The 27,675-nt window shown below is 46.7% G+C and overlaps 5 protein-coding genes across 5 annotated transcripts; 3 read left to right on the forward strand and 2 right to left on the reverse strand.

Moving 5' to 3' along the window:
* Window positions 1-2,326: 2,326 nt before the first annotated feature.
* Window positions 2,327-3,003, forward strand: C8R40DRAFT_1174752 (kinase-like domain-containing protein; the record flags this gene model as incomplete). Its single annotated transcript, XM_046232231.1, has 4 exons — window positions 2,327-2,344; window positions 2,402-2,515; window positions 2,567-2,753; window positions 2,813-3,003. 4 exons carry the CDS (start codon window positions 2,327-2,329, stop codon window positions 3,001-3,003), a joined length of 510 nt encoding a protein of 169 aa, XP_046082421.1.
* Window positions 3,004-3,102: 99 nt separating this feature from the next.
* C8R40DRAFT_566965 (WD40-repeat-containing domain protein) lies at window positions 3,103-5,656 on the forward strand. The gene is made up of 5 exons (XM_046235475.1): window positions 3,103-4,673; window positions 4,724-4,805; window positions 4,862-5,187; window positions 5,247-5,379; window positions 5,454-5,656. Exons 1-4 carry the CDS (start codon window positions 3,162-3,164, stop codon window positions 5,376-5,378), a joined length of 2,052 nt encoding a protein of 683 aa, XP_046082422.1. The 5' UTR covers window positions 3,103-3,161; the 3' UTR covers window position 5,379; window positions 5,454-5,656.
* A 3,072-nt stretch (window positions 5,657-8,728) lies between these two features.
* Window positions 8,729-9,970, reverse strand: C8R40DRAFT_1122666 (uncharacterized protein). Its single transcript, XM_046228866.1, has one exon. It carries the CDS (start codon window positions 9,715-9,717, stop codon window positions 8,944-8,946), a length of 774 nt encoding a protein of 257 aa, XP_046082423.1. The 5' UTR covers window positions 9,718-9,970; the 3' UTR covers window positions 8,729-8,943.
* Window positions 9,971-23,127: 13,157 nt separating this feature from the next.
* On the forward strand, window positions 23,128-24,696 carry C8R40DRAFT_1072627 (uncharacterized protein; the record flags this gene model as incomplete). Its single annotated transcript, XM_046226485.1, has 4 exons — window positions 23,128-23,382; window positions 23,439-23,539; window positions 23,599-23,971; window positions 24,097-24,696. The coding sequence occupies 4 exons, from the start codon at window positions 23,128-23,130 to the stop codon at window positions 24,694-24,696; spliced, it is 1,329 nt and encodes a 442-aa protein (XP_046082424.1).
* Window positions 24,697-25,883: 1,187 nt separating this feature from the next.
* On the reverse strand, window positions 25,884-27,142 carry C8R40DRAFT_1028708 (uncharacterized protein; the record flags this gene model as incomplete). The annotated part of the gene is made up of 2 exons (XM_046223115.1): window positions 25,884-26,588; window positions 26,654-27,142. Coding segments are annotated over 2 exons (1,194 nt in total), but the record flags the coding sequence as incomplete, so codon positions are not given.
* Window positions 27,143-27,675: the final 533 nt, after the last annotated feature.

The following is a 27,675-nucleotide window of genomic DNA, read 5'->3' on the forward strand; positions in this document are numbered from 1 at the left end:
AGGGTAAACATGATGATAGCAAATTGAGTGTTTACCTCTCTTTCTTAATTGCTTATTTTGTTTCTTTAGTTACAGTCACTTATTCTTCCTACACACTTAAGCTACCTATACTTCAAGCTAATCATTTCTTACGCCACTTCGTGGCCCATTCGCTTTCCGATTCAAATTGCGTTAATATTTTTATATATACAAAAGCAAAAGAAAATAATGTAGGGAAGACAGAAGGACACAAGAAAATTACAAAAGTACAAGAAGGGCCGAGGGGCCGATGTCCGATGTCTGTTGCTCTACTCCTCCCTCTCCTTCCCTTTCTCCGACCGGGCCTTCTTTGGCGCCGGTTCATCTCCCTCCTCTCCTCCTTCCACCTCCACTTCCACTTCTTCTCCTTCCTCCTCCATCTCCTCTTCAATCTCCCGCTCCTCTTCTTCATCACTGTCTACTACCCTTCGCCTCTTCTTCGATACTCCCGATGGCCCGGCCTCTGGTAGTTCAGGTGGCGTTCTCCTCCTTCTAGCGGCATCCGTGATCAGCCAGTCCAACTTGCGATTGAAGTGGTGATGGTAGGTATTCGCCTTTACCTGACCATCCCAGAGTTGTCGATTATCCGCGAGTAACTGCGCTACCTGGCTTTCCAGAACCGCCAGGCGCTCACCGGTCGGCTGCCCTCCCTCCTCTCGCTTGACCGTTGAAGGCCACCCGGAATACGAACACTTGACCTTCGCGTCATGGCAGGGTTTACAAATAATGGAGCTTCTCTTGCCAGCCTGCATCTGGCAAGAGAGTTTCTTGTTTTGGCATCGCTCGTCCTCGTCGCCGTCACCGCCGTCATCCGGATCCTCGTCCACGGGCTGTAAGTTTAGTGGTTAGTACAAGAAAAGATTCCAGGGTTACTGGGTACTCACCGGGGCCCTTGCCTTTCCTTTCCCCTTCTCCTTCCTAATCACCACTACCGGCCTACAAGGAGACCTCGAACCCTCCCTGAGGGAAGAGCCACGCCGACTGCGGGCTGTGGCCGCTTCCGCCATCCGCTTCCTCCGCTCCTCCTCCACTGCCTTCCTGGCCGCCTCTTCTTTGGCCTTTTGTTGAGCTGCCACCGCCTTCCTCTCCTTCATCCTATGGACCTTTTCCTGTGCCCGTCGAATGATCTCATCCTCATCCTCCTCCAAGTCATCTTCCTCAGGTTCCATGGGGTCGGTGGTCGGGGGTGGAGCAGGGCGGGACCTTGAAGTCCCGGCGTTCGACGAAGAGTTGGTGGTAATGGTTTGGGTGTGGCTAGTGGACATTTTTGGACTTAGGAAAACTGGGAAAAGATAGGGCCATAGCGGCAAAATCTGGCCCTTTTTATCGGGACAAAACGGCGCACGGACCAGCGAAAATTTTCCTTCGAATTGTGTTTGGTTTACGGTGAACCGAAAATTTTCATTGATGACTAACACCAATTCCCGGTACCAACGGCTTTTGAAAATTTTCCTGCTGACTGATAGGCCAAATTCCCGATGTTGACGGCCTTTGGTGACTAATCAACTCCCGGTATTAATGGCTTTCGAGGGCTCAAGCCTAAGAGGGGGATACTGTCAAGTCCATGCCTCGGGCCTCCATTCCGCCACTCGGTACTCCGAAGATCCACTCCTTATTGTAATCTCTTCTTATTGTTCTTTCTCGCTACACATACCCTTTTGTTCTAGTCTCTCTGTATTGTCTTTTTACTCTACCCTGCAGGTACTACTCGTATAGCTCCTAGTAGTTAGTCTGGCGCTCCACACCGCTGCGCCGTTCCGTAGATATAAATACTGCCTGTACACTACTGTAGTTCCTCAGTTTAATTATCAACTTAGATCTCCCTTCTCAACTTAGCTCTTCTCTAAGTCTTCAGGCTCAACGCCCTGAAGTACGTTCCACTCGACCTTAGGACTTGGACGTTCTCTGGTCCGCTCCTCGTCATCGGCATTCCCGCCGCTCCAACTTGGCTGCCACTTAGCTCCTCCCTCTATACTCTCGATCTCCGGGGACTAACGGCGTAACGGCGGTGTTGTTAATAACTTCACTACTGTCCCACTTGTCTTCCGCACTTAGACACCTTGTGGCCCTGGCACGGTTACACAGTGTACATGATCTTAACATGTTCTGCAAGTATCATTCATGAACATGGTCACTCAACATACTCAACAGTCAAATATTGGGCCACTGCCTTACAGGGCATTACAAAGTGCTATACTGTTTGTGTATACATACATCACAATACTCAGGAGATTGGCTAGTTATGTATATATTGGATATAGTAGTACTAAATGTTCGGCCCTTGCCGCTTGCGGCCTTACCCCCAGTCATGCAGATTTCGGGAATGGTATGAAATTTCATTCGTGCTTTTCGCAACTTTGATCTAATATCTTATCAAGCCCAGCTCTCCAACAAGCCTAAGGAGGATGAAATCACAGCTGCTCCCTTGAGAGCACCCGAGGTGCTTCTCCATGGATCCTGGAATGAGAAGGTGGATATATGGGCGTTTGGATGCTTGGTACGTGAGACTTGTCAGTATTCATAGTTGTGGGTCTATTCATATTTTCAGATATTCGAGTTCGTCGTAGGACGGTCTCTATTTCGACATGAAGGTTACAAAGATCCGAACACAGATATTATCCTAGACGAGATAGCCCACCACCTTTATCAAATGGCATGTTTTCTTTGTAAGGTAGATTTCCCCGCGGAGGTGTTGCAGCACAGCAGACTTGCATCACTATACTTTGAAACAGACTGTAAGTCTGCTCCTGCCGCACATATTGGGCAAAAGACGTACTAACAATTGGACTTTAAGGCACGTTCACACATTCCCTTCCTCTGCAATTGTTTCCCATTAGAGGGCAGATTAACAGCACTAAAAAGTTCAGTCCAGAGGATGTGAAGAGCACGAATAAGATTGTGAAACGGTGCCTCGAGCTCAATCCGGCCGATAGGCCAACAGCCGCTGAGTTACTGAACGATCCTTGGTTCCTCGGTGTAGAATAATGATAGATTTCGATGTGTAATGAAAACCCTTGCTCATTTGGGAACTAGAAAACTCCACAATTTACATCGTGCTTCTTGGTAACAAGAAAATGAATTTGGCTGGGTGATAAGAGCTACCACTATGATTGAGGACGCGTTCATGATAATGAGCAGTAAAAATGCTTGGTTGTGCATGTGATCGAGAATCGAGAATCGAGAATCGTATTCTCACGTTTGCTTTTTCTCGAATTCTAGAATTCAAAATCTTTCACCTTCTTTCACCAGCTTTCGCCATGGACGCGCTTATCGCCAAAGCTGACGCTACTAAGCCCCTGTATAAAAAACGGAAGAGAACGCATCCTTCCGATTCCAAACCTGGCCCTTCGCAAAAATCCGACAAGACATCCGCCTCGATAACTAAAAACACGTCTCTACCGACATCTTTACGATCTCGAACAGACAAATCAGCGGATGCTCCCCAATATAAACACATCGCCAATCCGAAACTTCGGCGTTCTCTTGTAAAAACTTCAACCCACATTGCACAATCTCAAGCTCTTCTCTCCGATGCCATTGACCTACTGCCTTCAGAAGAGACGGGATTTGTCCAGGCTGAAGATACGATGGAGAGGACATGGAGGCTTTCGCAGGTTGACATTGTCAAAGAGGCTGGAGGAGAAGCTGCGCGAGGGCGTCTTGAGATGAAGCTTGATGGAGGACCTTATAGAGTCCGATACACAAAGAACGGAAGACATATGGCAATTGCTGGAAGAACAGGACATGTCGCGTCATTCGATACCCTCACAGGCGCTGTTCACAGTGAACTTCAGCTTGGTGAAACATGTAGTGATGTCGTTTTCTTACAGGACCATTCCTTTTACGCCGTCGCACAACAGAAATATGTTTTCATCTACGACAGAGACGGAGTAGAGATACACAAACTGAAAGCTCACGTTAGCCCCACAAGACTGGAGTTTCTGCCCTATCATTGGCTTCTTGCCAGCGTCGGTACTGCGGGATACTTAAAATATCAGGATACCTCAACTGGCCAACTTGTTGCAGAACATCGTACCGCTCTCGGTTCATGTTCTGTCCTCGCACAAAATCCTCAGAATGCAGTTCTTTACCTGGGTCATCAAAACGGTTGTGTTACTCTGTGGACGCCCAACCTTCCGCATCCCGCGGTTAAAGTCCTCGCACATCTGGGTCCTTTATCCGGTGTATCTATCGATCCTAGCGAAAGTGGAAGGTACATGGCCACTACAGGAAAGGACGGGAGTGTGAAGGTATGGGACTGCAGAAACTGGAAAGGAGCTGTGCGAGAATGGACCTTGAGAAGCGGTGGAAAAGGAGATGCGGAAGTGGAATGGAGTCAGAAAGGCGTTCTTGCTGTTGGAAGCGGTGGGAGTGTCAACATGTATACGTCCCCTTCAATAAAAACACCACATCACTCTTCTTCTCAACCGCCTCTTTACTTGACACATCCGCTCCCGTCCGCCTCTCACAGACCTATAACATCTTTGCGTTTCGCTCCGTTACAAGACATCCTTACTATCGGACACGCAAAGGGTACAAGTAGTATCTTGGTTCCCGGTGCCGGGGAGGGCGGCATGGATACTGGTGAAGGTCTAGATCTGTATGAGGGCGTGAAAGGACGCAGGGAGAGGGAAGTCCGGGGCTTGTTGGATAAGGTATGAACGTTTCCTTTCTACGCAACATGATCTGACTTTTTGGAAAACAGATTCAACCCGATATGATTACTTTAGACCCAGAAATCGTCGGAAGCCTGGCGCCTCCTTCAAAATTGACAATCCATACAAATGGCAAGTGACTTATCTTTTGAAAATTCGCTCTCTATCTGATCGTCCCTTTCTCCTAGGTGGCACAGGATCCTCACGCGCGGCAGAAATACCTTTTGCCCGCCTCCCTCGTGCAGAGCGGTTACGAGTTTCAGGCAAAGCCGATCTGACTGAAGAGCTTCACTCTGATGCAGAATCTGCCGACGGCAGTGATGATACGAGGAAAAAGGTAGATAACGAGGCACAAGAGAAAAGAAAGATGCGTGGAAAAGGCAAAAGTTTGAAAAGGTATCTGAGGAAGCAGAGGAAGAATGTTATCGATCCTGCTGCCGTGAGTAACATATTTTTCTTCTTGTACCCTCTTGGTTTTACCGTAATTCACAATCTATCCCCCTGTATCGCGAGTGTTGTTACCACTCAGAGCTGTCTTGTCCTATTTCCTATTCTCATGATTTTATTCTCCAGGTCGCCATCCGGGCCAAAATTGAAAAACAAAAAGCCGAGCGCAAAGCAGAAATTCGTAAGGCCAAATATGGCGATGAACCACAAGAGAAAAGCTCTGCGTTGGATCGATTCAAGAGGGTCTCAAAGGAATAGGGTGAGTAGGCCTGGAGTAAGGTGTAAGCAGTGTGCCTGTAGAGCAGTTTCTGATAATTCTACGTCGGTTTGTAGCATGGGTGCAAATGTGAGGCTAAGTAATCTCACTTTCTATTCATGTGAGAATCGTCACAGCACTGCACAATTGCAAAGCAACACTTCAAGCAGATCAAAACAAACGACGCGGGTGCTTTGGCTCTATTTAAGTACTTTGCTTCTGATAGTCACCATTTCACCTCAGAGACAACTGCAAACCTGGTATCTACAATGAGGGTTCATGGCGAGGTGTACACGAGCTATACTCTGATCGACTTCAGTACATGCGTTCATGGTCCTGGGATCTGAATCTACAGCAACCTCGTCGATCTTGTCAGGCTGAATGCTAGCTGCTCGGTAGTAGCTTGGATGAAAATGGAAGGAGGTGGCGCTACATCAGCGTTACTGACTTGAACCTTTCTTCCATCTTCATTGTAAAAATTCAAATGCGTGCTATGTATCTCCTATTGTCTCACCAGGGCAGTGTTCCAAAAGAAACAGTATTTTTTACTTCCTATTTGGCAGGCAGTTCATACGGTAGCGGGGAAGTCCCCAAAAGTACTTCATACGGATTTGGCGATGGAGATTGCCAAGGTTGTGGACACATGGTCCCTTGCACCAATTGGGGGCCTTTCGGATCCAGCAATCTGTCAGAATGTCAACAGGAGCGGAGGTGGAAAAATCACACTTCTTCGCGGCATCGTACTTGTAAGCGATGAGACCTCCATTATTCAATTTTTGCTGAATGGGATAGAGTAGAACTGGAAACAGTGAACAGTGCAGTGCAGTACAAGGTGTACGATTAGTTCGGATTTTTTCCCAAGATATTCATCCCGTACCCGGAGTACCTTCAAGTTGCTCAAATTCGATATTTCCAGCCTGCGTTGATAAAGCAGCAGCACCTACCCAAGTTTCCAATTAATTTTCGTTGGGAGTTTTTTCCTGTGACTCAGGCTCCGGATAAGGACGACGATGTAGCCCATTTGAGCCTAGTTTTTGGGGGAGACCGCCCTTGCAATTCTTGGGAAAAATGACCTGGTACAAGTTTCAAACTGTAGAAGTTATTAGAAAATCGATGGGCCACCCAATACACAAAATGCGTACCCTTCCTTGAGCTCTTTCAGGTCCCAAGTCGGCATATTCCATTTGAATGGAAACATTGTTTCCCCCCAACTCTTGTATCGAGGTTCAGATGTGGATACGCAGAACAAGCTGGGACGTTCAATAAGCGAAGGCAGCGGGCTGGAACAAGAGTAAGGCAAGCGCGTGTTGACCCACGACCTTGACCTTTCACGTACGGCAGTCCCTCAGAAATTTGCATATTGCTGCAATGTACCAGAGAGAAACGCTTTTACCTACTAAACAGTCAGTGCCAGTCAGTGCCGTAGGTTCCCAACATACCCAACATAAAACAGACAACATCAGTTCCTGGATGCACTGTGATCATGTAGTAAGTAAAATCGTAGTATGTATTCTTGAGTATTAGCTGGAAACCACTAGATGCGCTCATACAGATAGGCGTAATCCTTTGTAACAAGAATCTTTCGGTTGATGTTCATTCCCGTGTCGATTCCTGTGGATACGTATATTCTGTGCTCGCATTTTCATTAAGGCATTGGCAGGATCTCCAATGAGCCGCAAACCGTTCAGTTTTCACGGTATTAGGTAGCACCAGGCGTCTGAATGTCCGTTGGTAAAAATTCTAGATGTAAGAAAATGACTGGATAGCTGAAGGTAGCTGACTACAAAGCGGTGCTGGTGCGAAGATGAGTTCCACGCTGATTACAATCCTCATGGAAAGTACGACGCTCGGAAATCGGTCCGCAATCACTGAGTCGTCGAATTTGAACTTGAACTTCTTTAATTGACTGCATGCGTTTATGGTCCTAGAACTAGCACATCAAGCACATCAAATTACAACAGGATGAATATTGGCTGAGGCCGGCCTGCCATTTGAAAGGCGTATCTCTCTTGTGTCAATGCTCAAACCCCCTATACGCATGTTCATATCCGATATGGTTGTTCTGTTTCTGAATTGAGCAGACTAATTCGGAGAACGCACAGTGCCAACACCGAAGCTATCATGAGCTTCAAGCCTCATTTAAAACCCATTCAAGCCGTCAATGAAGGACGCAGTAAGCAGAAACTTTTATCATGTATGGTAGTAGATGTAAGTTGATGATCTCGTGTTCGAGGCGACTTCTATAAAGGTCCATTGTTCTCAGATTGTGACTTGGCATTGCTCCCTATGACTATATCTCTGCCTGTCCAGATGCGCCTCCCTCATGTTCAGGCTAGAGAGTCCTTCAGGCCTTCCGTCTATATTCTGATCAGTCTACGGGATAGAGCTCAGAGGCTCAACGATCCTCTTGCTTCTTTGGCGTCGCTAGTATGCAATATTCTCAAGGCTTACAAGGCAATTTGTTTTGCTAGAATATTGAGTATATTTGCTTGACTTTTCATAGAACTCTTGCGGTCTCGTAAAATCGCTCATCGAAATCATATATGAGTATGGAGTTGAGAAAATTGAATGGAATGCTCAAATGGATGCCACGTCTGTACTTTGGGTTTCTGGACCAGTGTATATATTGCTCAATCAATATTTAGGGAAATTCGTGTTTTGAACGACATCGAAACCTCCGTTATCCCTAACCAGTGGAACCAGATTGAGTCAAATGATTTCGCAGTGCAGGTCGACGGTTATAAGACCTACTTCATGCAAAGAAGAATATCTTCCAGGCATTCAGTGAATGATCCCCTTTACACTTCTTTTCTTTTCTCTAAAATATTTTCCCTATCCAAGGCCAGCTCAGAGTCATACATGTACTCCCGGGACTACAGATCGATTAGTTGACGCTTTCCCATAAGTACCCCATCTTTGGATTTGACTTTTGCCATGAAGTCAAGTTCGTCCGGACTGCATGCAGAGCCAAGTTGTAGCGCCTGGATCGAAGGAGACGATCGAACAACATTCACGATGTCTGCGGTAATATCTATCATTGGTGATGTAGAAAGTTGATGCCCAGATAGCGGAGATGCAAGCTGATACGGACGGAAGTTCACGATAAATCTTCTTTCAACCTAAGTTGGCTGCAAATAAATCAATATCAATGGTGAGATCAGGGTGAGATAAGATAAAATGTTCCGATAGTTGCTCGCAGATGTTGGTCAATTTGAATGGAGACATAAGCAGTCCATACAAGGGAAGGTAGAGCTGAGATATGCACCTTTCGTGGAAGCAAGAATTCACAAGAGAACGTATCATGTACAGCTAGAATGCATCACGAATGTGTAACCTAGTACTTCAACTTGACCACAAAACAAAACAGGTATTCAACATGATCTCCCATCACAAAACAAAACAGGTATTCAACATGATCTCCCATCACAATAGATAAAATAGGTTCATATATGGAGGGTGATCTGCACATGATAAATATTGAAAAAGTAAGATCGGCAAGGGGCAGTAAGGCATTCTACCTGTAGATGGTAAGCAAAATGCCCAAGAACTGACCTATGATTTCGACCGCTACAATTTGATCAAAGGCTCTTCAATAGCCTCCGCCTCGACAGCAGGAGGAGCAGCATAGGTCTCCATCTTCTCATAGATGACGTCGAAGCCATCGGAAAGATCAACAAGCTTCTCCTCCAAAACAAAGGTCTTCTGTCCCTCCGCCTCGACCTCCGCCATGTCAGTAGGTGCCAAACGACTTTCTTCATCAGCTACAACACGCCTCTGGCGACAGCCACGATAAATAGCACGTGCCGCAGAGAAGAAGACGGCGAAGATTAACGTGCAGGAGAGGGCGAGGAACTGGACGCAGGCGATAGACATAGCGCCCTGGAGAAGGTACTCGAAGCGCTCCGTAACGCCCTCCTTAAACGACGAAGCATCTTCAGGTCGATTGAAGATGATATCATTGATGATTAAGAGGACGCTGAAAAGCAGATTGAACATAACGCTTCGCAAGACGGCACGTTTAGAGTGCTTCTTCTTGTTCTGAGCTTTCAGAGCCCTCTCTGCCATGCGTTTTTCTACCAATTCGCGGAATTTGGGACGATAGTACATCGCAATACGCACAGCTCCATGAACGACCGAGAATACCGCAATAAGATAGAGGAAAATGGTAAGAAAGGAGAGAGAAATGATGGCAGAGATATAGTTGACATCCTTCGCTTGGGCCTTCAGCGTTTCCTTGATTTCGTCGCTGACGGTCACGGGCAAAGCATCAAAAGGGTAGAATGCTTCGAGAGTAAGCCCATAGAGAGCAACGGCGCATCGAATGAAGGAGAAAAGCCTCATTCTACGTAGTATTAGTGGTTGTGTGAGAGTTATGTCCCAGTTATGAGACGGTGGTCAATGGTAGAGAGTATTGATGAAACAGTAACAGCTGACGCACTCCAATCTAGGATTACTCATAATCGATTGATCATGGAGCCGACACAAGCTCGGCACACGTCGGCACCGCGCCATCAAATACAATTGGAGACCAGGCGGACAAATCACCTTGCTTGCAAGGTCTATTGCACTCCGGAATTTAGATTGTTTTGTGCAGGCATATTTTGGTCATGTTTAGATCTGTTTGTTTTGGTTGGTTCAAAAATTGCCGAACACCACTAATATTTCTCTCTCATTATTTGTTTCCATTCTCATACTACTTTATAGCTTCTACTTCACCCCTAGCCACATTATTTTTCCTCTTCTATGTATCATATCTATTGCTCAATGTATTTTCTAATGTGTTCCTCCTACCAGTCCTCCCAAAATAATTATTTTCATTTCCACTCTCACTTGCATTAGCCACATGGGATTGTGGGCCACTGCATTGTGTGCATGGCATAAACTTGGCTGGTTTTTTCTAAAATAACATTGCTTATTGAGTGTATTACATTTGGGCACCCTTTGGGTGCCAGCTACTCACATGAAAACAAAGATGCACAGTTGCATCAAAGGATATTGCAGCTACATCTGAAATAATTTTGCTACACCTGCAATTATGAGGCTGGAGTTTACAAAAGTATTGTTGTTATTGTTAGCATAAGTTGAACTCAGTTGTTATTGTAGCAACTGAGGTGGGTTGGCACCACCAACTGTGTGATCTATCTCAAACTGTACAGTATCAGGTAATAATGCCATCTCTTGGTGATATGGTCCCTGAGAGGCAGCCAGTACATATGGGAGTTTGACATTCAGTCAGTATTAGTGCTGCTGCAAGGTCAAGTTACCTTGGACCCTGAGCTTGTCTTGCCTTGCCTTGGTTACAGATTAAGAAGGCAAGTTTTCAAGCTCTGATAGGCTTGAGAACTTGCCTTAAACTTGCTTCTGTTTTGGTCCTGCTGAGTCAGATGAAGAGTTTTTCAAGAAATCTATGTAGTTGGACTGAATTGATCTAGTATCAACCCTCAGGCTTTCTTCAACTACTTGCTTTTCTATATATTATATTATTCTAAACTTCTATACTAAGGAATGGCTCAACTCTGCACTGAAGGACCAAGTTCTGGAGCCTGAGATGGGCTTTCTGTCATGCCCTGGCTACAACCAGACCAGTCCCAGTACCCGCCACACGTTGCCATACGTCCTACCCACCTCCTGTATTTCCTCTGCACCTCCCCAAGTACCATCAGACACCTCCTCAAGTATTCCTGACGCAACTACCCAAACATCCTTCACCCCAACACGCGTATGAAAACCCTCCTAGCCAACAACCCCTTTAAGTATTAATCTCGATTACCTTCCTCCCTCCGATTAGCTGCCTCATGTCTCCAGATGTTCTCTTGTTCACTTCCCGTACCTATTCAAGTAATGCCGCAATGTCCTGAAGCCCCAGCTTGGTATATTTTGAACACATACCCTTTTGCATAGGTCCAGTCCCTGTCCCTTTGTACCTGCTAACCATACGGATTTCTCTTGACTCTCTATTTCTTTATCTCTGTTTCTCTCAACTCTGTCTATCGCCTCTACAATCGTTTATACGGTCCAATACACGCTTTAACTTCACGTCTAAGCAATCCGAGTGAGTCTCCAAGCTCCCTCGAACAATACTAAAAGCTCCCCAACGCCTACCGCCTTGGTGAGCCAACCTCCCCAAAACCTCCTTGAGCTCCCCAATTGCTCCATAAGCTCTGGGACCTCAGTCTAGGTAACGTCGAACTACTTGTCGCTTCTCCGTTACCACCTCCAACGCTCGAGGACGTCCACCTCCAACCCCCAGTTCCTGGGACCTCCCCTTCCGGGCGTATACCTTCTCAGGAGCTTATACACTCAAGACCTATTCTCTATACGACCTATTCAATCTCACATTGACATTTTAGCAAGTACAACTCCTTCTACGCAACGCTACTAGGTTTCGTACCTCCACCTCCTCTATTTTACGTCTTAGGGACCTCCCTGGACCTTACAGGAACCCCTTCAAGGGTCACATCTCTCAATTCCAGCCACTACTAGGTCATTCCCGTCCTCAGTCGCAGTTTCCGTAGCTCCCTTCGAGCTCCAGCCTGCTCCTAGCACGCTACAACGTAAACTTCTCATACCAAACCTATCCTAAGACCTATTCTGACCCAGGTCTTACACTTTCTCTCTATTTTTTTTCACTCTTATGAATTCTGGTTTGCAAGATTACATTTTGCCATGGTTAACAAGTTATATGGCACTCCATGCAAAACCAATTTCCTTTTATGGTAGGAGTTTCTCCTTATTTGGACAAAAGTAACACTGTGTTAAATTGTATTATTTCTTGTGACTGGTATGGAATATCTGTTAAGATCATGTACACCATGAAGCCGTGCCAGAGGCCACAAGGTGTCTAAGGGCGGAAGGTCGAATGGGACAGTAGTGAAGTTATTAACAACACCGCCGTTACACCGCTAGTCCCTGGAGATCAAGAGTAGAGAAGGAAGAGAGCCAGAAGCAGCCAAGTCATAGCGGCAGTATTGCCGATGACGAGGAGCGAACCAAAGAACGTCAAGGTCTTGAGGTTAGAGTAAGGAGAACTTCAAGGTGATGAGCCTGAAGACTGAAAGGATGAGAGATGAAGATCTAAGTTGATCTAAGTTGATAATTGAACTGAGGAACTACAGTATTATACAGGTAGTATTTATACATACAGTTTGGCATATTGGGGCAGAGCACCAGTCTAACTACTAGGAGCTATATGTGTAGTACCTGCAGGGTAGAGAATAAGACAATAAGAGAGAGCCTAGGTAGAAAGGGAATGTGTAGCGAGAAAGAACAAAAAGGATGAGATTACAATCAATGGTAGATCTCAGAATACCAAGCAGCGGCATGGGACACTGAGGCATGGACTTGACACCCTCTGTAGCCACCCCAAATTGTACTGTCTTGCTACCCTTTGAACATCATGTCCCTTGTCACAGTGCCATTGATGCTTTCTTCAAATACTGTTCCTGTGGCTCTCAAATATGCACCATTTGCAGTCAAAATTTCTGTGTATTGTTCTTCAATGCTCAATACCTCCCTGCAATGTCAACTATCCCCCAAGACACTCCTTCTCTTATGTGCCCTGCAACCTCCCCTCCAAAATTTTATTCCATTGAATTTAATACTCCTCTCAACACACATATCCATATGTCCACTGCATGTACAAAGACAGTTTTTTGAGAATGGAAGACAAGGCATTGAACACATTGGATTCTGGCATTGCAGTGGGCTGTGGTGCACATTCACTGATGCACGTACTGGCAGACATCTGTGGTCAAAAGACATTGTCAGAGATGGTGGACTGGGCAAAGAAGTAGAGGGGTTGGTGTTGGAACAGCAGAACACCATGTCAAAACTGTAAATGCCTGCAATACAATGTATGTACTGATTATCATGCTTCTTTGTATCTGTAGTACTTGCAATAAAATTATTATCTTTGTCTGATCTTTATGTAATGAAAAGCATCTGGTACCAAGCAGGGTGCCATCCACAACAGTGGAGCCTAGTTAAAGTTTATAACGACATAGCGCCGGCAAGCGGCAGGACATGTCAGTCCAGAGAACCTCTCAGAGGAGAGATTGTGGTGGCATGACAACATATTAGAGTTGAGCAGAATGTTCAAGCAATGGAAGAGTGAAAACTTGTACTATGTATGAGCTTCAAATAATGAGAGACGCATTGGAGATCTGGTTCTATGGCTTATAGTAATAACCCCATTGACTAACTGGGCGGTCAAAACTCATCTGCAAAACCTGTATGTTCGCCAGAGCAAGGGTACTGGCTGGAGAGCGCTCTCCAGCATTGAAAGCACCGAAAGCAAGATTTTCAACTTGCTTTCGGTGCTTTGGCTGCTGGGAAGCGCTCTCAGCTGCTCTCGGATGGTTAGCCGAAAATACATGTTTTGCAGATGCTCACTGACCACTATTAACTAACTGTGACAACACTGAGGAGCAAAGCAGTAAGGCATTCTATCTTGGTAAGCAAAACATTTGCCCAATTACTGACTTATGATTTCGACTGCGGCAATTTGATTAAAGGCTCTTCAATTGCTTCCTCCATCTTCTCATAGATGGCATCGATGTCCTTGAGAAGAGGAGCAAGCATCTCTCCCAAGGTCTTTTGTCCCTCCGCCTCTGCCATGTTGCCAGGTGCTAAATGAATTTCTTCATCAGCTACAGCATGCCTCTGGCAACAGCTACGATAAATAGCACATGCCACAGGGAGCAAGATAGTAAGGAATAACACGGAGGAGACCATGCCAGCCTGTACCCAGATAATGGTCAGAGTATCCTGGAGAACACCGCGGGCAAGTTGAAGGGCACTATGACAAGAGGTGCCTTAATGGCACCCTTCCGAAACCTTACTGGGCACCTGGTGGGCACACTTCCCTCTACATGACTCTGGTCTAGGCTCCAATATCTATCTAATAATTTATGTCATGAGACTTGACACGGTCAGCAATCTTCGCTTACTGATGTCTTTCAACGCGTTATTGTTAAGTCCATGCCGCGGGCCTCCATTCCGCCGCTCGGTACTCCGAAGATCTGCTCTTATTGTAGTCTGACTCTTATTGTTCTTTCTCGCTACACATACCCTTTCGTTCTAGTCTCTCACTATTGTCTTTTACCCTTTCGTCCTAGTCTCTCCTTATTGTCTTTTACTTTACCCTGCAGGTACTACTCGTATAGCTCCTAGTAGTTAGTCTGGCGCTCCGCACCGCCGCGCCGTTCCGTAGATATAAATACTGCCTGTACGCTACTGTAGTTCCTCAGTTTAATTATCAACTTAGATCAACTTAGATCTCCCTTCTCAACTTAACTCTTCTCTAAGTCTTCAGGCTCAACGCCTTGAAGTACGTTCTCCTCGACCTTAGGACTTTAACGTTCTCTGGTTTGCTCCTCGTCACCGGCGATACCGCCGCTCCGACCTGGCTGCTACTTAGCTCCTCTCTCTCTACTCCCGCTCTCTGGGGACTAACGGCGTAACGGCGGTGTTGTTAATAACTTCACTACTGTCCCACTCGTCTTCCGCACTTAGGCACCTTGTAGCTTTGGCACGGTTACACGGTATACATGATCTTAACAGTATAATTAAACTCAATCCGTTAACGTCGTACTGCCATATCATTTTTTATGCCTCCGAAAACTCGAGCTCAATCTAGAGCTAACTCCGAAGAAAACACTTTCTTCACTACAGCCCAATCATTTGCCCCATTCTCCGACTCTATCTCTGCCATTGGTCAACCACGTCGCCGTAATCGCGGTTTCGGTCCAGCCACAGTTCCTACTACGTCGACTCTTCCTGAAGCCATGGAAGAAGAACAACAATTTGAGTACAGCACCTTGTATACTGGTGACGGACAACCTGTCCAAGTCCTGACTCCTCGCCGTGGACAACCCCCCGTGGTCGCTCCGGCTCGGGGCCGGTCTACTACTCGAATTGATTCCCCAATCCTCCAAGCCATTGCCCGCCGTACGGGTAAACAACCCCAACGTCGCGCTGCTTCTGAATCTCCTCGTGACCCACCTCCTCACTTCGATTTGGACACTGGTGATCACGATGATCAAGACCCTCCTGTCGACCCCGATGATCCGGGCGCCGATAATAACAACGACGATCTGGATAACGATTCCGGCGGTTTACCGCGTGGTGAACCTGGTGACCCCAGTGGACCTGGTGGACCTGGTGGTCCCGGCGGTCCCGGCGGTCCTGGTGGACCTGGTGGACCTCGCTCTCCCATATCTCCTGACATCCCCAACGAGCAACGTGCTATGTTGGAACTCCTCTCGGGGTTCAAGGGTTCCATTGAGACCCTTGGTACCGTCCTCGCCGCTCTCGGCCGCCCTTCTGACAGCTCTGAATCCAAGAGCAAGGTCAAGGAGCCAGAGGTCTTCGACGGTTCGGATCCCCGAAAACTCAAGACGTTCTTCGTCAATCTCGCCCTGGTCTTCAATGACCGTCCCAAGTACTTCACCGACCAACGGAAGGTGAACTACACCCTTTCCTATCTCAGTGGGTCAGCCAAAGAATGGTTTGTCCCTGATATCCTCGACCCGGATCTCGACTCGCTGCCGGCCTGGACATCCTCCTTCAAAGCCCTTGTAAAGGAGCTTCAGGATAATTTTGGCGTTTACGACGCCCAAGGCGAGGCCGAAGATTCTCTCGGTAATCTGAAGATGAAGGAAACCGAGAACATCCGGAAATACAACATCCGGTTCAACACCCTGGCTGCTAGTACCAACTGGGATTCTGCTGCCCTGAAATGGGCTTATGGACGAGGCTTAGCTGAGCGCATCAAGGACGAAATGGCGCGTTTGCCCAAGCCGGCGACGCTCGCCGATTACCGTCAAGAGGTTCTTCGTATTGACAATCGTTATTGGAAACGCGAGGAAACTAGGAAGCGCGAGGCTGGTAAGCCTTTTGTTGCTCGGAACCCGAAGAAGGGTTCCTCGGACTTTAAGACTGGTTCTACTAACCAGCAAAACAACTCTCAGCCATCTGGCTCTTCGGCGCCGTTCACGCCGAAGCCTAAACCCTTCTCTGGTGGTAAGCCTAACAACAATGGTAAGCCGCAGAACGCTTCGAATTCCGGCCAATCCGGCGGTCAGCGCCCCGCATTCAACCATCTTGGTGCAGATGGGAAAGTCCTTCCCTCTGAGAAGGAAAGAAGGATGAAGAACAACCTTTGTCTCTTCTGCGGTGGTAAGCATCAGATTGCCGACTGCAACAAGCGAAAGGCCCGAGAATCGAAGGGCCGTGCTGCTGAGGTTGAAGAAACCCCCGAAGCAACCGTTGAGGTTGTTGAAGAGGAATCGGAAAACTAGTCCGCAGCTCTTGTTCCCCGGTACGAAACGGGAGCTGCGTTGATCAGGTTCGTACCTCACCTGGGGAGTTATATCTCAACGCGTCCGCTCTTTCTTCCATTGAACGATCTCTTGTAATATCATTGACTACTGAATTTCCTTTGTCCGATTCGGCCGCGCCGGCCGAACCTATTTCTGCTCTTCTTAAATTTCCTACTCTTGTTGATTCTGGTTCTACTGACTCTTTCATCGATACTCGTTACGTTTCTCAGAACTCTATTCCTACGACCAAAATTTCTCCTGTTAATCTTCGTCTTTTTGATGGTTCATTGTCTTCTAAACCTATTACCGATATGGCGAATATCGCCGTTCGGTTTCCTTCCGGCGAGCTGCTTCTCTTACCCTTCTATGTTACACATTTAGATTCATCTTGTAAAGCAGTATTAGGTTACAGTTTCTTATCCCGCTACAATCCGTTGATTGACTGGGTATCTCGAAACATTACGTTCCGTAACACTTCACATCCTGATTCTCCACAGACGTCTGTGCCTTCTGCTATCAACACCGTTGATGCAAAGGTCGTTGTTCCGCTACCGGAACCTTCGCCGTCGGTTTCACCGACAATTCTGGAGACCCCTCCTGGGGACTCACCTCGCTCTCGCTCTCGCTCCCGCTCTCGGACTTTACGGGCCAAGCCCCTCTCGTCCAAATTCCCCTTTGAACCCATCTACTCCTACCCTACGGTCTCTCAATTCGCTGCTCAACTGGAAACCCCCGAGGTCGACATTGCACTTGTCAGTGCTGTAGTCTTTAACAGGGCTTGCAAGGACGCTGGTATGGAACCCATCTTACTTCGTGCTATCCACTCAGAGGTCGCGGCCCGCGCCGCCGACCGCTCCTCCACCACTCCTACTGTCCCTCCACTCCATCCTTCTATCCCAGAAGAGTACGCAGAGTTTGCAGACGTCTTCGACGAGATTGCTGCAGATTCACTTCCTGAACACAGACCTTACGACCTGAAGATTGACTTGGAAGAGGGCGCTTCTCCGCCTCTCGGCCGTATATACCCTTTGTCTGAAAAGGAGCTAGTTGCCCTTAAAGACTTTATTGACAAACAGCTGGCTACTGGTGCCATCACCCCATCATCCTCTCCTCACGGCGCTCCGGTCCTTTTTGTCCCGAAGAAAGACGGCAAACTTCGCCTTTGCGTCGATTTCCGTGGACTCAATCGTATCACCAAAAAGGATCGTTACCCACTCCCACTCATTTCAGATCTCCTCGACGCTCCGAAAAGAGCTAAAATATACACCAAATTGGATCTCGCTCACGCTTATCATCTGGTCAGAATCGCTGAAGGTGATGAATGGAAGACCACCTTTCGGACCCGCTACGGCTCTTACGAATGGAAGGTCATGCCGTTCAGCCTTACGAACGCCCCTGCGGCTTTCCAGCGGTTTGTTAATGACATCTTCTCTGACATGCTCGATGTCTGTGTCATCGTCTATCTTGACGATATTCTGATCTACTCTGATACGCCAGAAGAACACCGAGAACACGTTAAGGAAGTCCTTCGGCGGTTACGGAAACATCGGCTTTATGCCAACCCCGACAAGTGCGAATTCAATATGGATACTGTTGAGTATTTGGGTTATATTCTTTCTCCCGACGGATTGACTATGTCCAAGGAGAAAGTTCAGACTGTTCTAGAGTGGCCGGTTCCGAGGAAGGTTAAGGACATCCAGTCCTTCCTGGGTTTTGCAAACTTCTATCGTCGTTTTATTTATAATTATAGTGATATCGTTGTGCCGATGACTCGGCTTACCCGAAAAGGCGCGTCCTGGATCTGGGACAGCAGCTGTCAAGAGGCCTTCGAAAATCTCAAGACTGCTTTCACTTCTGCGCCGATACTGGCTCATTGGGAGCCGAATCGCCCACTTATCATGGAGACCGACGCTTCCGATTACGCCATTGCGGCTATTCTTTCCATCCAATATGCTGACGGTGAAATTCATCCCCTAGCCTTCCTTTCCAGAACGCTTCATGCGGCGGAACTCAACTACGATACACACGACAAAGAGCTACTGGCCATCTTCGAGGCTTTTAAAGCTTGGCGTCATTATCTGGAAGGTTCGGGTGATCCGGTGGACGTCGTCACCGATCACAAGAATCTTGAGTATTTCTCTACTACCAAGGTTCTCACACGCCGACAGGTCCGATGGTCAGAATTTTTACATCAATTTAATATGGTCATTCGCTTCCGACCGGGGAAACTCGGCGAGAAACCTGATTCAATAACTAGACGCTGGGACGTCTACCCTAAAGAGGGGGATATCGGCTACGCCCAAGTGAACCCTCATAACTTTCGCCCTATCTTTACTAACGAACAACTCACTGCGTCCCTTCGAGCTACCTTCCTGGAAGGTCCGGCTTTACGAGCCTCGATAATCATGGATATCGAAGCTCTACACCAAGCTATCATTCTCGCCCTTCCCGCCGATCCGAGCTCCGTCGCTGGTTTGGAACTTGCAAAAGATCCTTCCAATGAACGTTGGAGCTTAGGTAGCGACAAGCTACTACGCCTTGACGACCGTATTTATGTCCCTAATCACGGCGATCTTCGCCTTCAAGTCCTCCGCTACTTCCATGATCATCCACTTTCCGGCCATTTCGGCCAGAACCGCACTTTAGAAGCTGTACGTCGTCAATACACCTGGCCTAAGGTCAGAGACTTTGTTCGTGACTACGTTACTTCCTGCACTATCTGTGGTCGCAATAAGCCCCGTCGTCACCGGCCTTACGGCTTGTTGAAACCTCTGCCGGTTCCGGTCCGACCATGGGATTCCATCTCCATGGACTTCATTGAGCAACTGCCAATGTCGAATGGCTATACAGCTATCCTAGTCGTTGTGGATCGATCTTCCAAACAAGCTATATTTATTCCAACTCACGACACCATTACTTCCGAACAACTAGCTGAGCTTTTTGTTATTCACGTTTTCTCTAAGCATGGTGTCCCTAATCATGTTACTTCCGATCGTGGTTCCGAATTTGTTTCGGCGTTCTTCCGGGCTCTCGGTAAAGCGCTCTCCATGGAACTTCACTATACCTCTGGATACCATCCGGAAGCCGATGGGCAGACCGAGCGTGTCAATCAGACTCTCGAACAGTACATCAGGATCTATTGTTCCTACCAACAAGATGACTGGTCGCCTTTACTTCCGATCGCCGAGTTCGCCTATAACAACGCTCCCAATGCTTCCACTGGTATTACTCCATTCTTCGCTAACAAAGGATACCACCCAAACATCACCGTTCGGCCCGAGGTCGACATGAAGTCTGATCTAGCCAGAGACTTCGTCGTCAATCTCGATGAACTCCACGTCTTCCTTCGAGAGGAAATCCTTCTAGCTCAATCTCGTTACAAGGAACAAGCTGACAGGAAAAGAGTCTCGCACCCGGAGTTCCCGATCGGCTCCGAAGTATTTGTTCTTGCTAAGCACATTCGTTCTACTCGTCCTACTGAAAAATTCTCAGAAAAATATCTTGGTCCTTTCAAGGTCATCAGTCGACCTGGTACTTTGTCTTATGAGCTCAAGCTCCCAGACTACCTTCGCCGCATTCATCCGGTTTTCCACGTCTCACAGCTGGAGCCGGTTACGCCGAACCCGTTCCCGAATCGTACTCAATCTCCTCCACCTCCAATTGAAGTTGATGGTGAAGAGGAGTACAACGTTGCCGAAATCCTCGACTCCAAGCTGGACAGAAGGTATAAACGTTGTCCGCTACGTTATTACATTCGGTGGGCCGGTTACGAAGGTACCGATGATGAGTTTTCTTGGGTTGCTGCTGATGAATTACATGCTGACGAACTTGTACCGGCATTCCACGCCCGATACCCGCACAAACCTGGACCTTGATCACAAAAAATCATTTTATTCCATTTCCCTTTTCCGCCGCGCTCCGCCGAAGTCTACTTTGTGCGTTTAGAGGATAAACACGATGATAGCAAATTGAGTGTTTATCTCCTTCTCTTAATTACTTACATTCTCCTTTAATGTACTTTTTCACTTATATTCCAGTTACATTTACAACTACTTACACTTCGAACTAATTAATTCTTCCGCCGCTTCGCGGCCCATTCGCTTTCCGATTTCAAAATCGAGTTAAAATTTTTTTATATACAAAGTCCAAAAAACATACAACGAAGGCAGGGTAACAAGAAGAGTACAAGAAGGTGGCCGAGGGCCGATGTCCGATGTCCGATGATACTCTACTCCGCCCTCTCCTTCCCTTTCTCCGACCGGGCCTTCTTCGGCGCCGGTTCTCCCTCTTCCTCTACCTCCTCCTCTCCTTCTCCATCCTCCTCTTCCCCAACCTCTTGCTCTACTCTCCTCTGTTCCTCTTCCTCGTCGCTATCCACTTGTCTCCTCCTCTTCTTCGACAAATCCGACGGCCCAGCCTCCGGCAGTTCTGGTGGTGTTCGTCTCCTTCTTGAGGCATCCGTGATTAACCAGTCCAACTTCTTGTTCATGTGGCGATGGTAGGTGTTCGCCTTCACCTGGCCATCGCGAAGTTGCCGGTTGTCGGCGAGTAATTGAGCCACCTGGCTCTCCAGAACCGCAAGGCGCTCGCCGTACGGAGCTCCTCCCCCCTCGCGCTTCACCGTTGAGGGCCGCCCGGAGTACGAGCACCGGACCTTGGCGTCGTGGCAGGGTTTGCAAATAACAGAGCTCCTCTTGCCAGCCTGCATCTGACAAGAGATCTTTTTGCTCCTGCATCGTTCGCAGGGAGCCCTGTCATCTTCATCGTCGTCGTCGTCATCCCCGTCGCCGCCGTCATCGGGGTCCTCACCGACAGGCTATAAACGGAAAGGTTAGCAGATAAACAGGCATCCAGAGTCCTTCAGTACTCACCTGGGCCTTGGTCTTGGACTTCGCCTTATCCTTCCTCTGCCTAATCTCCACCACGGGACGCCGGATGGAGGCCGAAGTCTCACCTGGGGAGGAACCCCGCTGACTTCGAGCGGTAGCAGCCGCCGCCATCACCCTCCGACGCTCCTCTAACTCCCGCGCTGCCGCCTCCCTCTGCCTCTGCGCCTCCTCAGCAGCTTTCCTAGCCGCCTCTTCCTCGGCCTTCTTCTTCGCCGCCGCCGCCGCTTTTCTCGCCTTCATCCTGCGGACCTTCTCCTCCGCCCGCCGGATGGCCTCGTCATCGTCTTCCTCTAACTCCTCCTCGTCGTTGTCGACAGTATCGGCGGGTGGTGGATTTGTCGTTCGGGACCTCGAAGGCCCAGCGGTATTAGCAGAGGTGATGGTGGTAGTAGTAGTGCGGCTAGCGGACATTTTTGACTTAGAAGTTTTGGGGACTTGGGTCTTATCGGCGAAATTCTCGGCCTTTTATACGGCAAAACTGCGCACGGACCAGCGAAAATTTTCCTTCGAATTGTACTTGGTGTACGGTGAACCGAAAATTTTCACTGATGACTAACGCCATTTCCCGGTACTAACGGCTTTTGAAAATTTTCCTGCTGACTGATGGACCAAATTCCCGATGCTGACGGCCTTTAAAATTTTTCTTTGGTGACTAACCAACTACCGGTATTAATGGCTTTCGAGGGCTCAAGCCTAAGAGGGGGATACTGTTAAGTCCATGCCGCGGGCCTCCATTCCGCCGCTCGGTACTCCGAAGATCTGCTCTTATTGTAGTCTGACTTTTATTGTTCTTTCTCGCTACACATACCCTTTCGTTCTAGTCTCTCACTATTGTCTTTTACCCTTTCGTCCTAGTCTCTCCTTATTGTCTTTTACTTTACCCTGCAGGTACTACTCGTATAGCTCCTAGTAGTTAGTCTGGCGCTCCGCACCGCCGCGCCGTTCCGTAGATATAAATACTGCCTGTACGCTACTGTAGTTCCTCAGTTTAATTATCAACTTAGATCAACTTAGATCTCCCTTCTCAACTTAACTCTTCTCTAAGTCTTCAGGCTCAACGCCTTGAAGTACGTTCTCCTCGACCTTAGGACTTTAACGTTCTCTGGTTTGCTCCTTGTCACCGGCGATACCGCCGCTCCGACCTGGCTGCTACTTAGCTCCTCTCTCTCTACTCCCGCTCTCCGGGGACTAACGGCGTAACGGCGGTGTTGTTAATAACTTCACTACTGTCCCACTCGTCTTCCGCACTTAGGCACCTTGTAGCTTTGGCACGGTTACACGGTATACATGATCTTAACAGTTATAGAAACAGTTAGAGTCTATATAATCACTGTAGATACAATTTGGTGAACATTGCTAATATTATTATGTCTTCATTCTTGTCAAAGATTTGTGTTCTCTTTTGCTGGAGAAGTTGGGGTACACGACAAAAACATGTTACTGGGAAAAAGACAAAGGACTGAAACATGAGGCAATGATATAATTGCCACTGGTTGAAGTGCAATCGAAACTGTCTTTGCATCCTTTACTTTTGTTCTTTGATGCCAGACCCTACATCCAACTCGAAACCTCAGCAGGGTGACCAATCACCTGAGCCAACTCAGTCTAGAGCAGGAGCATCATCACGAAAGCGCCAGCGGTCACGATCACCCTTGCAGCCTCAATCCACAGGTCCAAGCAAAAGGTTCCATAAAGCTCCTAAGGCCAGTCCAAAACCAACCGGGGAAGAAAAGAAGAAGAGCAATATGTATCATATCAAGAGTGAGGATATTCCAGAAGATGCACGGGGCCTTAAAGTCAGTGTCTTTTTGTGCCACTTCAAAGAAAAAAATTATTCAAGATAGCCCTGTAGCGAGCATTTGAGATTCATATACGCATACTGTGGAACTCTGTGTCAGAAAATGCTGCTCCCAAGACCCCAAGTAACATCGACATTGCAAATTTTAGGCAAAGGTAGGCCGTTAAAGTTGTTATATTGCCACTTATTCTTACCATCAAGTATTCACTCTTAGATTTTCTAATCGCCAAGAAGTTGATGAAGTACTGAAGAAGCCTAAAGTTTCCCTTTCCCATGAATCACTTGAAGCTGTAGAGTCTCTTCAAAGGACATGCCAGATTGATCCTGGGACAATTGCCAGTGCGATTGCTCAAGTGGATGACCATAGCTTGCGAATGACTTTCAGTGTCATAAGCTTATTTGGTGTCACTAAATGGCGTCCTGATGTGCTCGGTGCCTCACCCACATCACTCTACAACCTTACCATGGAGAGTATTGCTATTTCAAGCTTCGAGCTTGGATTGCAAAGTCATGGCTATGTGTACTTCGAGCCAAATTTGGAGTACATTCATAATACAGCTTTTCTGCGCCAAATCTACCGAAACTATGTGTACTCTCATCTAAAGAAGCAAATTCTGAAAGAGTCGGGAGAAAGGAAAACTCGCTTCTGATGCAGTTAAGAGGGTAATGTATAAACAATGAAAAAAGGTTCATTTCATTCTTTTCCATCCAGACTTTCATTCATTGTTCATCTCAGCTCATGAAGGCTCGCATCAAGTACACTCAGGATTCAGGCTTCAATGATCGGCTTAAGAGCCTGATTGCAGAGCCTGAGTGTAACTCTGAAGATGAAGATGCTGATGATGGATCGCTTCATATCTTGGTGAAGAATCTCCGCAGTGAAAATGCAACACATTTCATCAAGCATGACATTGACAAAGGTATCCGTACAGTAGCTGATTTAACTGGATCAAATCGTCACTCATATAGGAAGAAACCTCGAAAGTTGCATCCGTCGAACAAGAAGTCAATCTTCAGGAAGCTTCCCAAATATTGTGCTCTTGACTGGTTTATTCCGGAGCAATTCAACTCTCTTCCTCCGCAAATTAGGAAGCGATATGTCAATGCAAAGATTGCCTTACCATCCCTTGATAAGCGAAAGAAGTTGAAGGTGGCAGACTGGGCTTTTCTATCGGAGGAGGACTTTATGAAGAAGTATGGGAATGAGGTTCAGAAACTCTACAAGTTTCCAACTGAGGAGGAGCTCAATGCAATGGATCCAGATGATTCGGGAAGCGATGATGCTAGTGCTATGGATGAGGACGAGGAGTGACTGACTCAGAAGGGCTAAAGCAATTGTAATAACTTTTTTTTCCTCTATTCGGCTTAAAATATGCATAGGCAACTCCTCAGGCTATGATATATCATGGTACGATACCTTTCCATATCTACTTCTGTTCAATATGTGGCCGAGGATTTATTTTACCTGCCATCTTCGAATAATTTTGCTCCCACCATGACCATTCCTTCTACTCTAAAACTCTATGAATCCTGATTGTGATGTTCGAATTCATGAAATCTTTTCTTGTGTTACGCTACCTCCACTTCATGCATCCTGAGATTTGGCTGAGTGAAGTGCTTGCTGCTGCTTGCAACTCTGAGGTGAGCTACACTATTTCAGCTGTATCTCTGCCAATTCCTGATATATTTCTACTCTATATAGTGCGAATTCTTCGCCTGACTATCCTCTACAGGCCCCTGCCATTGCTTTTTATGTTAGTCACTTTTTGAGAGAGGCCCTCACTGCTGCCCACAACTCCGAGGTGAGTAACACTGTTTCAGCTATATGTCTCTCAATTCCTAATGGATTTCTATACTATATAGTGCGAATTCTTCGCCTGACTATTCTCTACAAGCCCCTGCCATTGCTTCTCATGTCGGTCACTTTTTTAGAGAGGCCCTCACTGCTGCGCACAACTCCAAGGTGAGTAACACTGTTCCAGCTATATCTCTCTCAATTCCTAATGGATTTCCATACTATATAGTGCGAATTCTTCGCCTGACTATCCTCTACAGGCCCCTGCCATCGCTTTTCATGTCGGTCACTTTTTGAGAGAGGCTCACTGCTGCCCACAACTCCGAGGTGAGTAACACTGTTTCAGTTATATCTCTCTCAATTTCTAATGGATTTCTATACTGTATAGTGCCAATTCTTTGCCTGACTATCCTCTACAAGCCTTCTGTCCATATCAGTTATTTTTTCAGTGATGCCCTCACTGCTGCCTGCAACTCCGAGGTGAGTTTCAATATTTTTGCTGTATCTCTTTCAATTCTGAATGGAGTTCTATGTTATATAGTGCAAAGTCTTCCTTTGATTATTCTCTACATGTGCCTTCCATCACTTGTCATGTTGGTTTTTGAGTTCGTTCTTTACTGCTGCCTCTAACTTCAAATTGAAGAACACCATTCTGATTATATTTCTGTTTAATTTTCACATTGCTTATATTGATAATTTTACTTCTATCTACGTCCTCGGTTTAATGCCCAACAAATAGCTAACATGTCTGACTGAATCCCATATGTCCCCTTGGGCCGTTTATATACACTGAGATGGGTGATGATATGCCGGGGTTCAAGGATATAAATATGATCAGAAGGTGCTTCTCTAACTAGCTTTGTCTTCAGCAGTGAGCAAGGAAAGTGGTAATAAGGACTCTTTAAGTTTTGAGCAGGAGATAATGCTTGATGCTTTCGTATAAGCAAAAAGCATTCTTTTATACCTTCAAGGGGAAGCTCCCAGATAGCCTCAATATATCCTGTTTCCCAGGTACCTCCAAATCCACCTGGAATATAAAATTGGATATGACTTTGTCCTTCATGGGATTTGGTACAGCTGAAAGTAGTGTTGTTGAATGGGATTTGGGAGTGACATTTAGCTCTTGTTGGAAGAATCAAAGTTCCAGATGGATAGCGAGAGTTGGTATATGCTGACTTGTATTCCCTGCCAGAGTTATTCATGTATTTGAGAAGGATAGCATAATGAGTTTTGCTCAGAGGTTCTCCATCACTCAAAGCCTTAGCAATCTGTGATCCAGTCATGGTTTCAGGTGTGGACATGAATGCAAAAATATCCCTGGGTTCTAGAATTTTGGCTAACTTCTGTGTTGCAGGATTTGTAAACTGGTTGTCATGAAGCAGGCCCTCCAACCTTCCTTTACATGCAGACTTTTGGACCATTGTCAATTCCATATCACCTGAGTACAATATATTATAAATTGAGTGAATTCAACTTTGGCTAATTGCCAAATAGACTTACCTAAATGCTTATTTGTTTTGACTTGTCCAAAATTACCATTCATTCTTTCTCCTGGAAACTCACTGAGGAGAGCTAATGGCCCCCAAAATTTCAACTGATCTCCACCATGCATTGCATAATGATGATTTGGCATGGAACTGAACCCAGGATATAGTTCCTGTATTGAAACACGATACTTAACAAAGTGATCCATATAAATATCTGCCTCCACATTTGAGGTTGAGTATGCACATATGACATTGGTAGCAACAACTAAATCACAAAAGCTTTGAAGCCTTCTTATCTCTGTTTCATTGCCTCTCCACCATAGCTCTGGAATGACCAGGGGCAATATGACAGTGAAAAGTATAAGCAGCTCATGTGCCTTGAGTTTTCCATGGCTGGCTTCCCCCAGGTTTCTGGGTGGACGATCACTAGAAGCAGGAAGCAAGACATATTGTATGCAATTCCGGATGTTGCCTAATTGATCAGGTGTAAAATTGAAAGCTGTTTCAATATCCTGTGGAACAAAATCTTCATCCGTTTCATCTTCCCCATCATCAAGAGGAATAAACAATTGTGGAGTAGGAGTTGGGTCACGTTCTTCATCATAATTGTTTGACTCTTCCCCTATATCATCCACATCCATATCATTGAAATCTTCAGTTAATCCAGTTGCACTTCCATGCTGGCTAGCCTGTTCAGCTTCATTTTCCAGATCTTGAGATTCTTGAATGTATTCCTCAGTATCAATACTTGAGTTGCTTTCATCATCAAGAATCTGAGCAATCTTCTTAACCATTTCCTTTGTACGTCCAATACCCCATAAAGCTCTAAGCTGGTAAGCAAGAACACCTTCCAAAAAGTTATGCATAAAGCCAAGCACAACATGTTTATGTCATGCCCTGACCATAACCAGACCAGCCCCAGCATCAGCCCACACGTTCTCACATTCCCGACTCTCCTTGCACCTCCCCAGGACATCCCTGAGGCAGTACGCACCTCCCCAAGACAGTA

The sequence above is a fragment of the Lentinula edodes genome (assembly GCF_021015755.1).
Source record: "Lentinula edodes strain Le(Bin) 0899 ss11 chromosome Unknown C8R40scaffold_38, whole genome shotgun sequence".
In the NCBI taxonomy this organism is placed as follows: Eukaryota; Fungi; Basidiomycota; class Agaricomycetes; order Agaricales; family Omphalotaceae; genus Lentinula; species Lentinula edodes.

Coding starts and splice junctions, on each gene's coding strand:
- C8R40DRAFT_566965 (XM_046235475.1), top strand. CDS start 3,162: ATGCTTGGTTGTGCATGTGATCGAGAATCGAGAATCGAGAATCGTATT. Junction 4,806..4,861: donor ATTGACAATCCATACAAATG/GCAAGTGACTTA, acceptor CCTTTCTCCTAG/GTGGCACAGGATCCTCACGC. Junction 5,188..5,246: donor TATCCCCCTGTATCGCGAGT/GTTGTTACCACT, acceptor TTTATTCTCCAG/GTCGCCATCCGGGCCAAAAT.
- C8R40DRAFT_1122666 (XM_046228866.1), bottom strand. CDS start 9,717: ATGAGGCTTTTCTCCTTCATTCGATGCGCCGTTGCTCTCTATGGGCTT.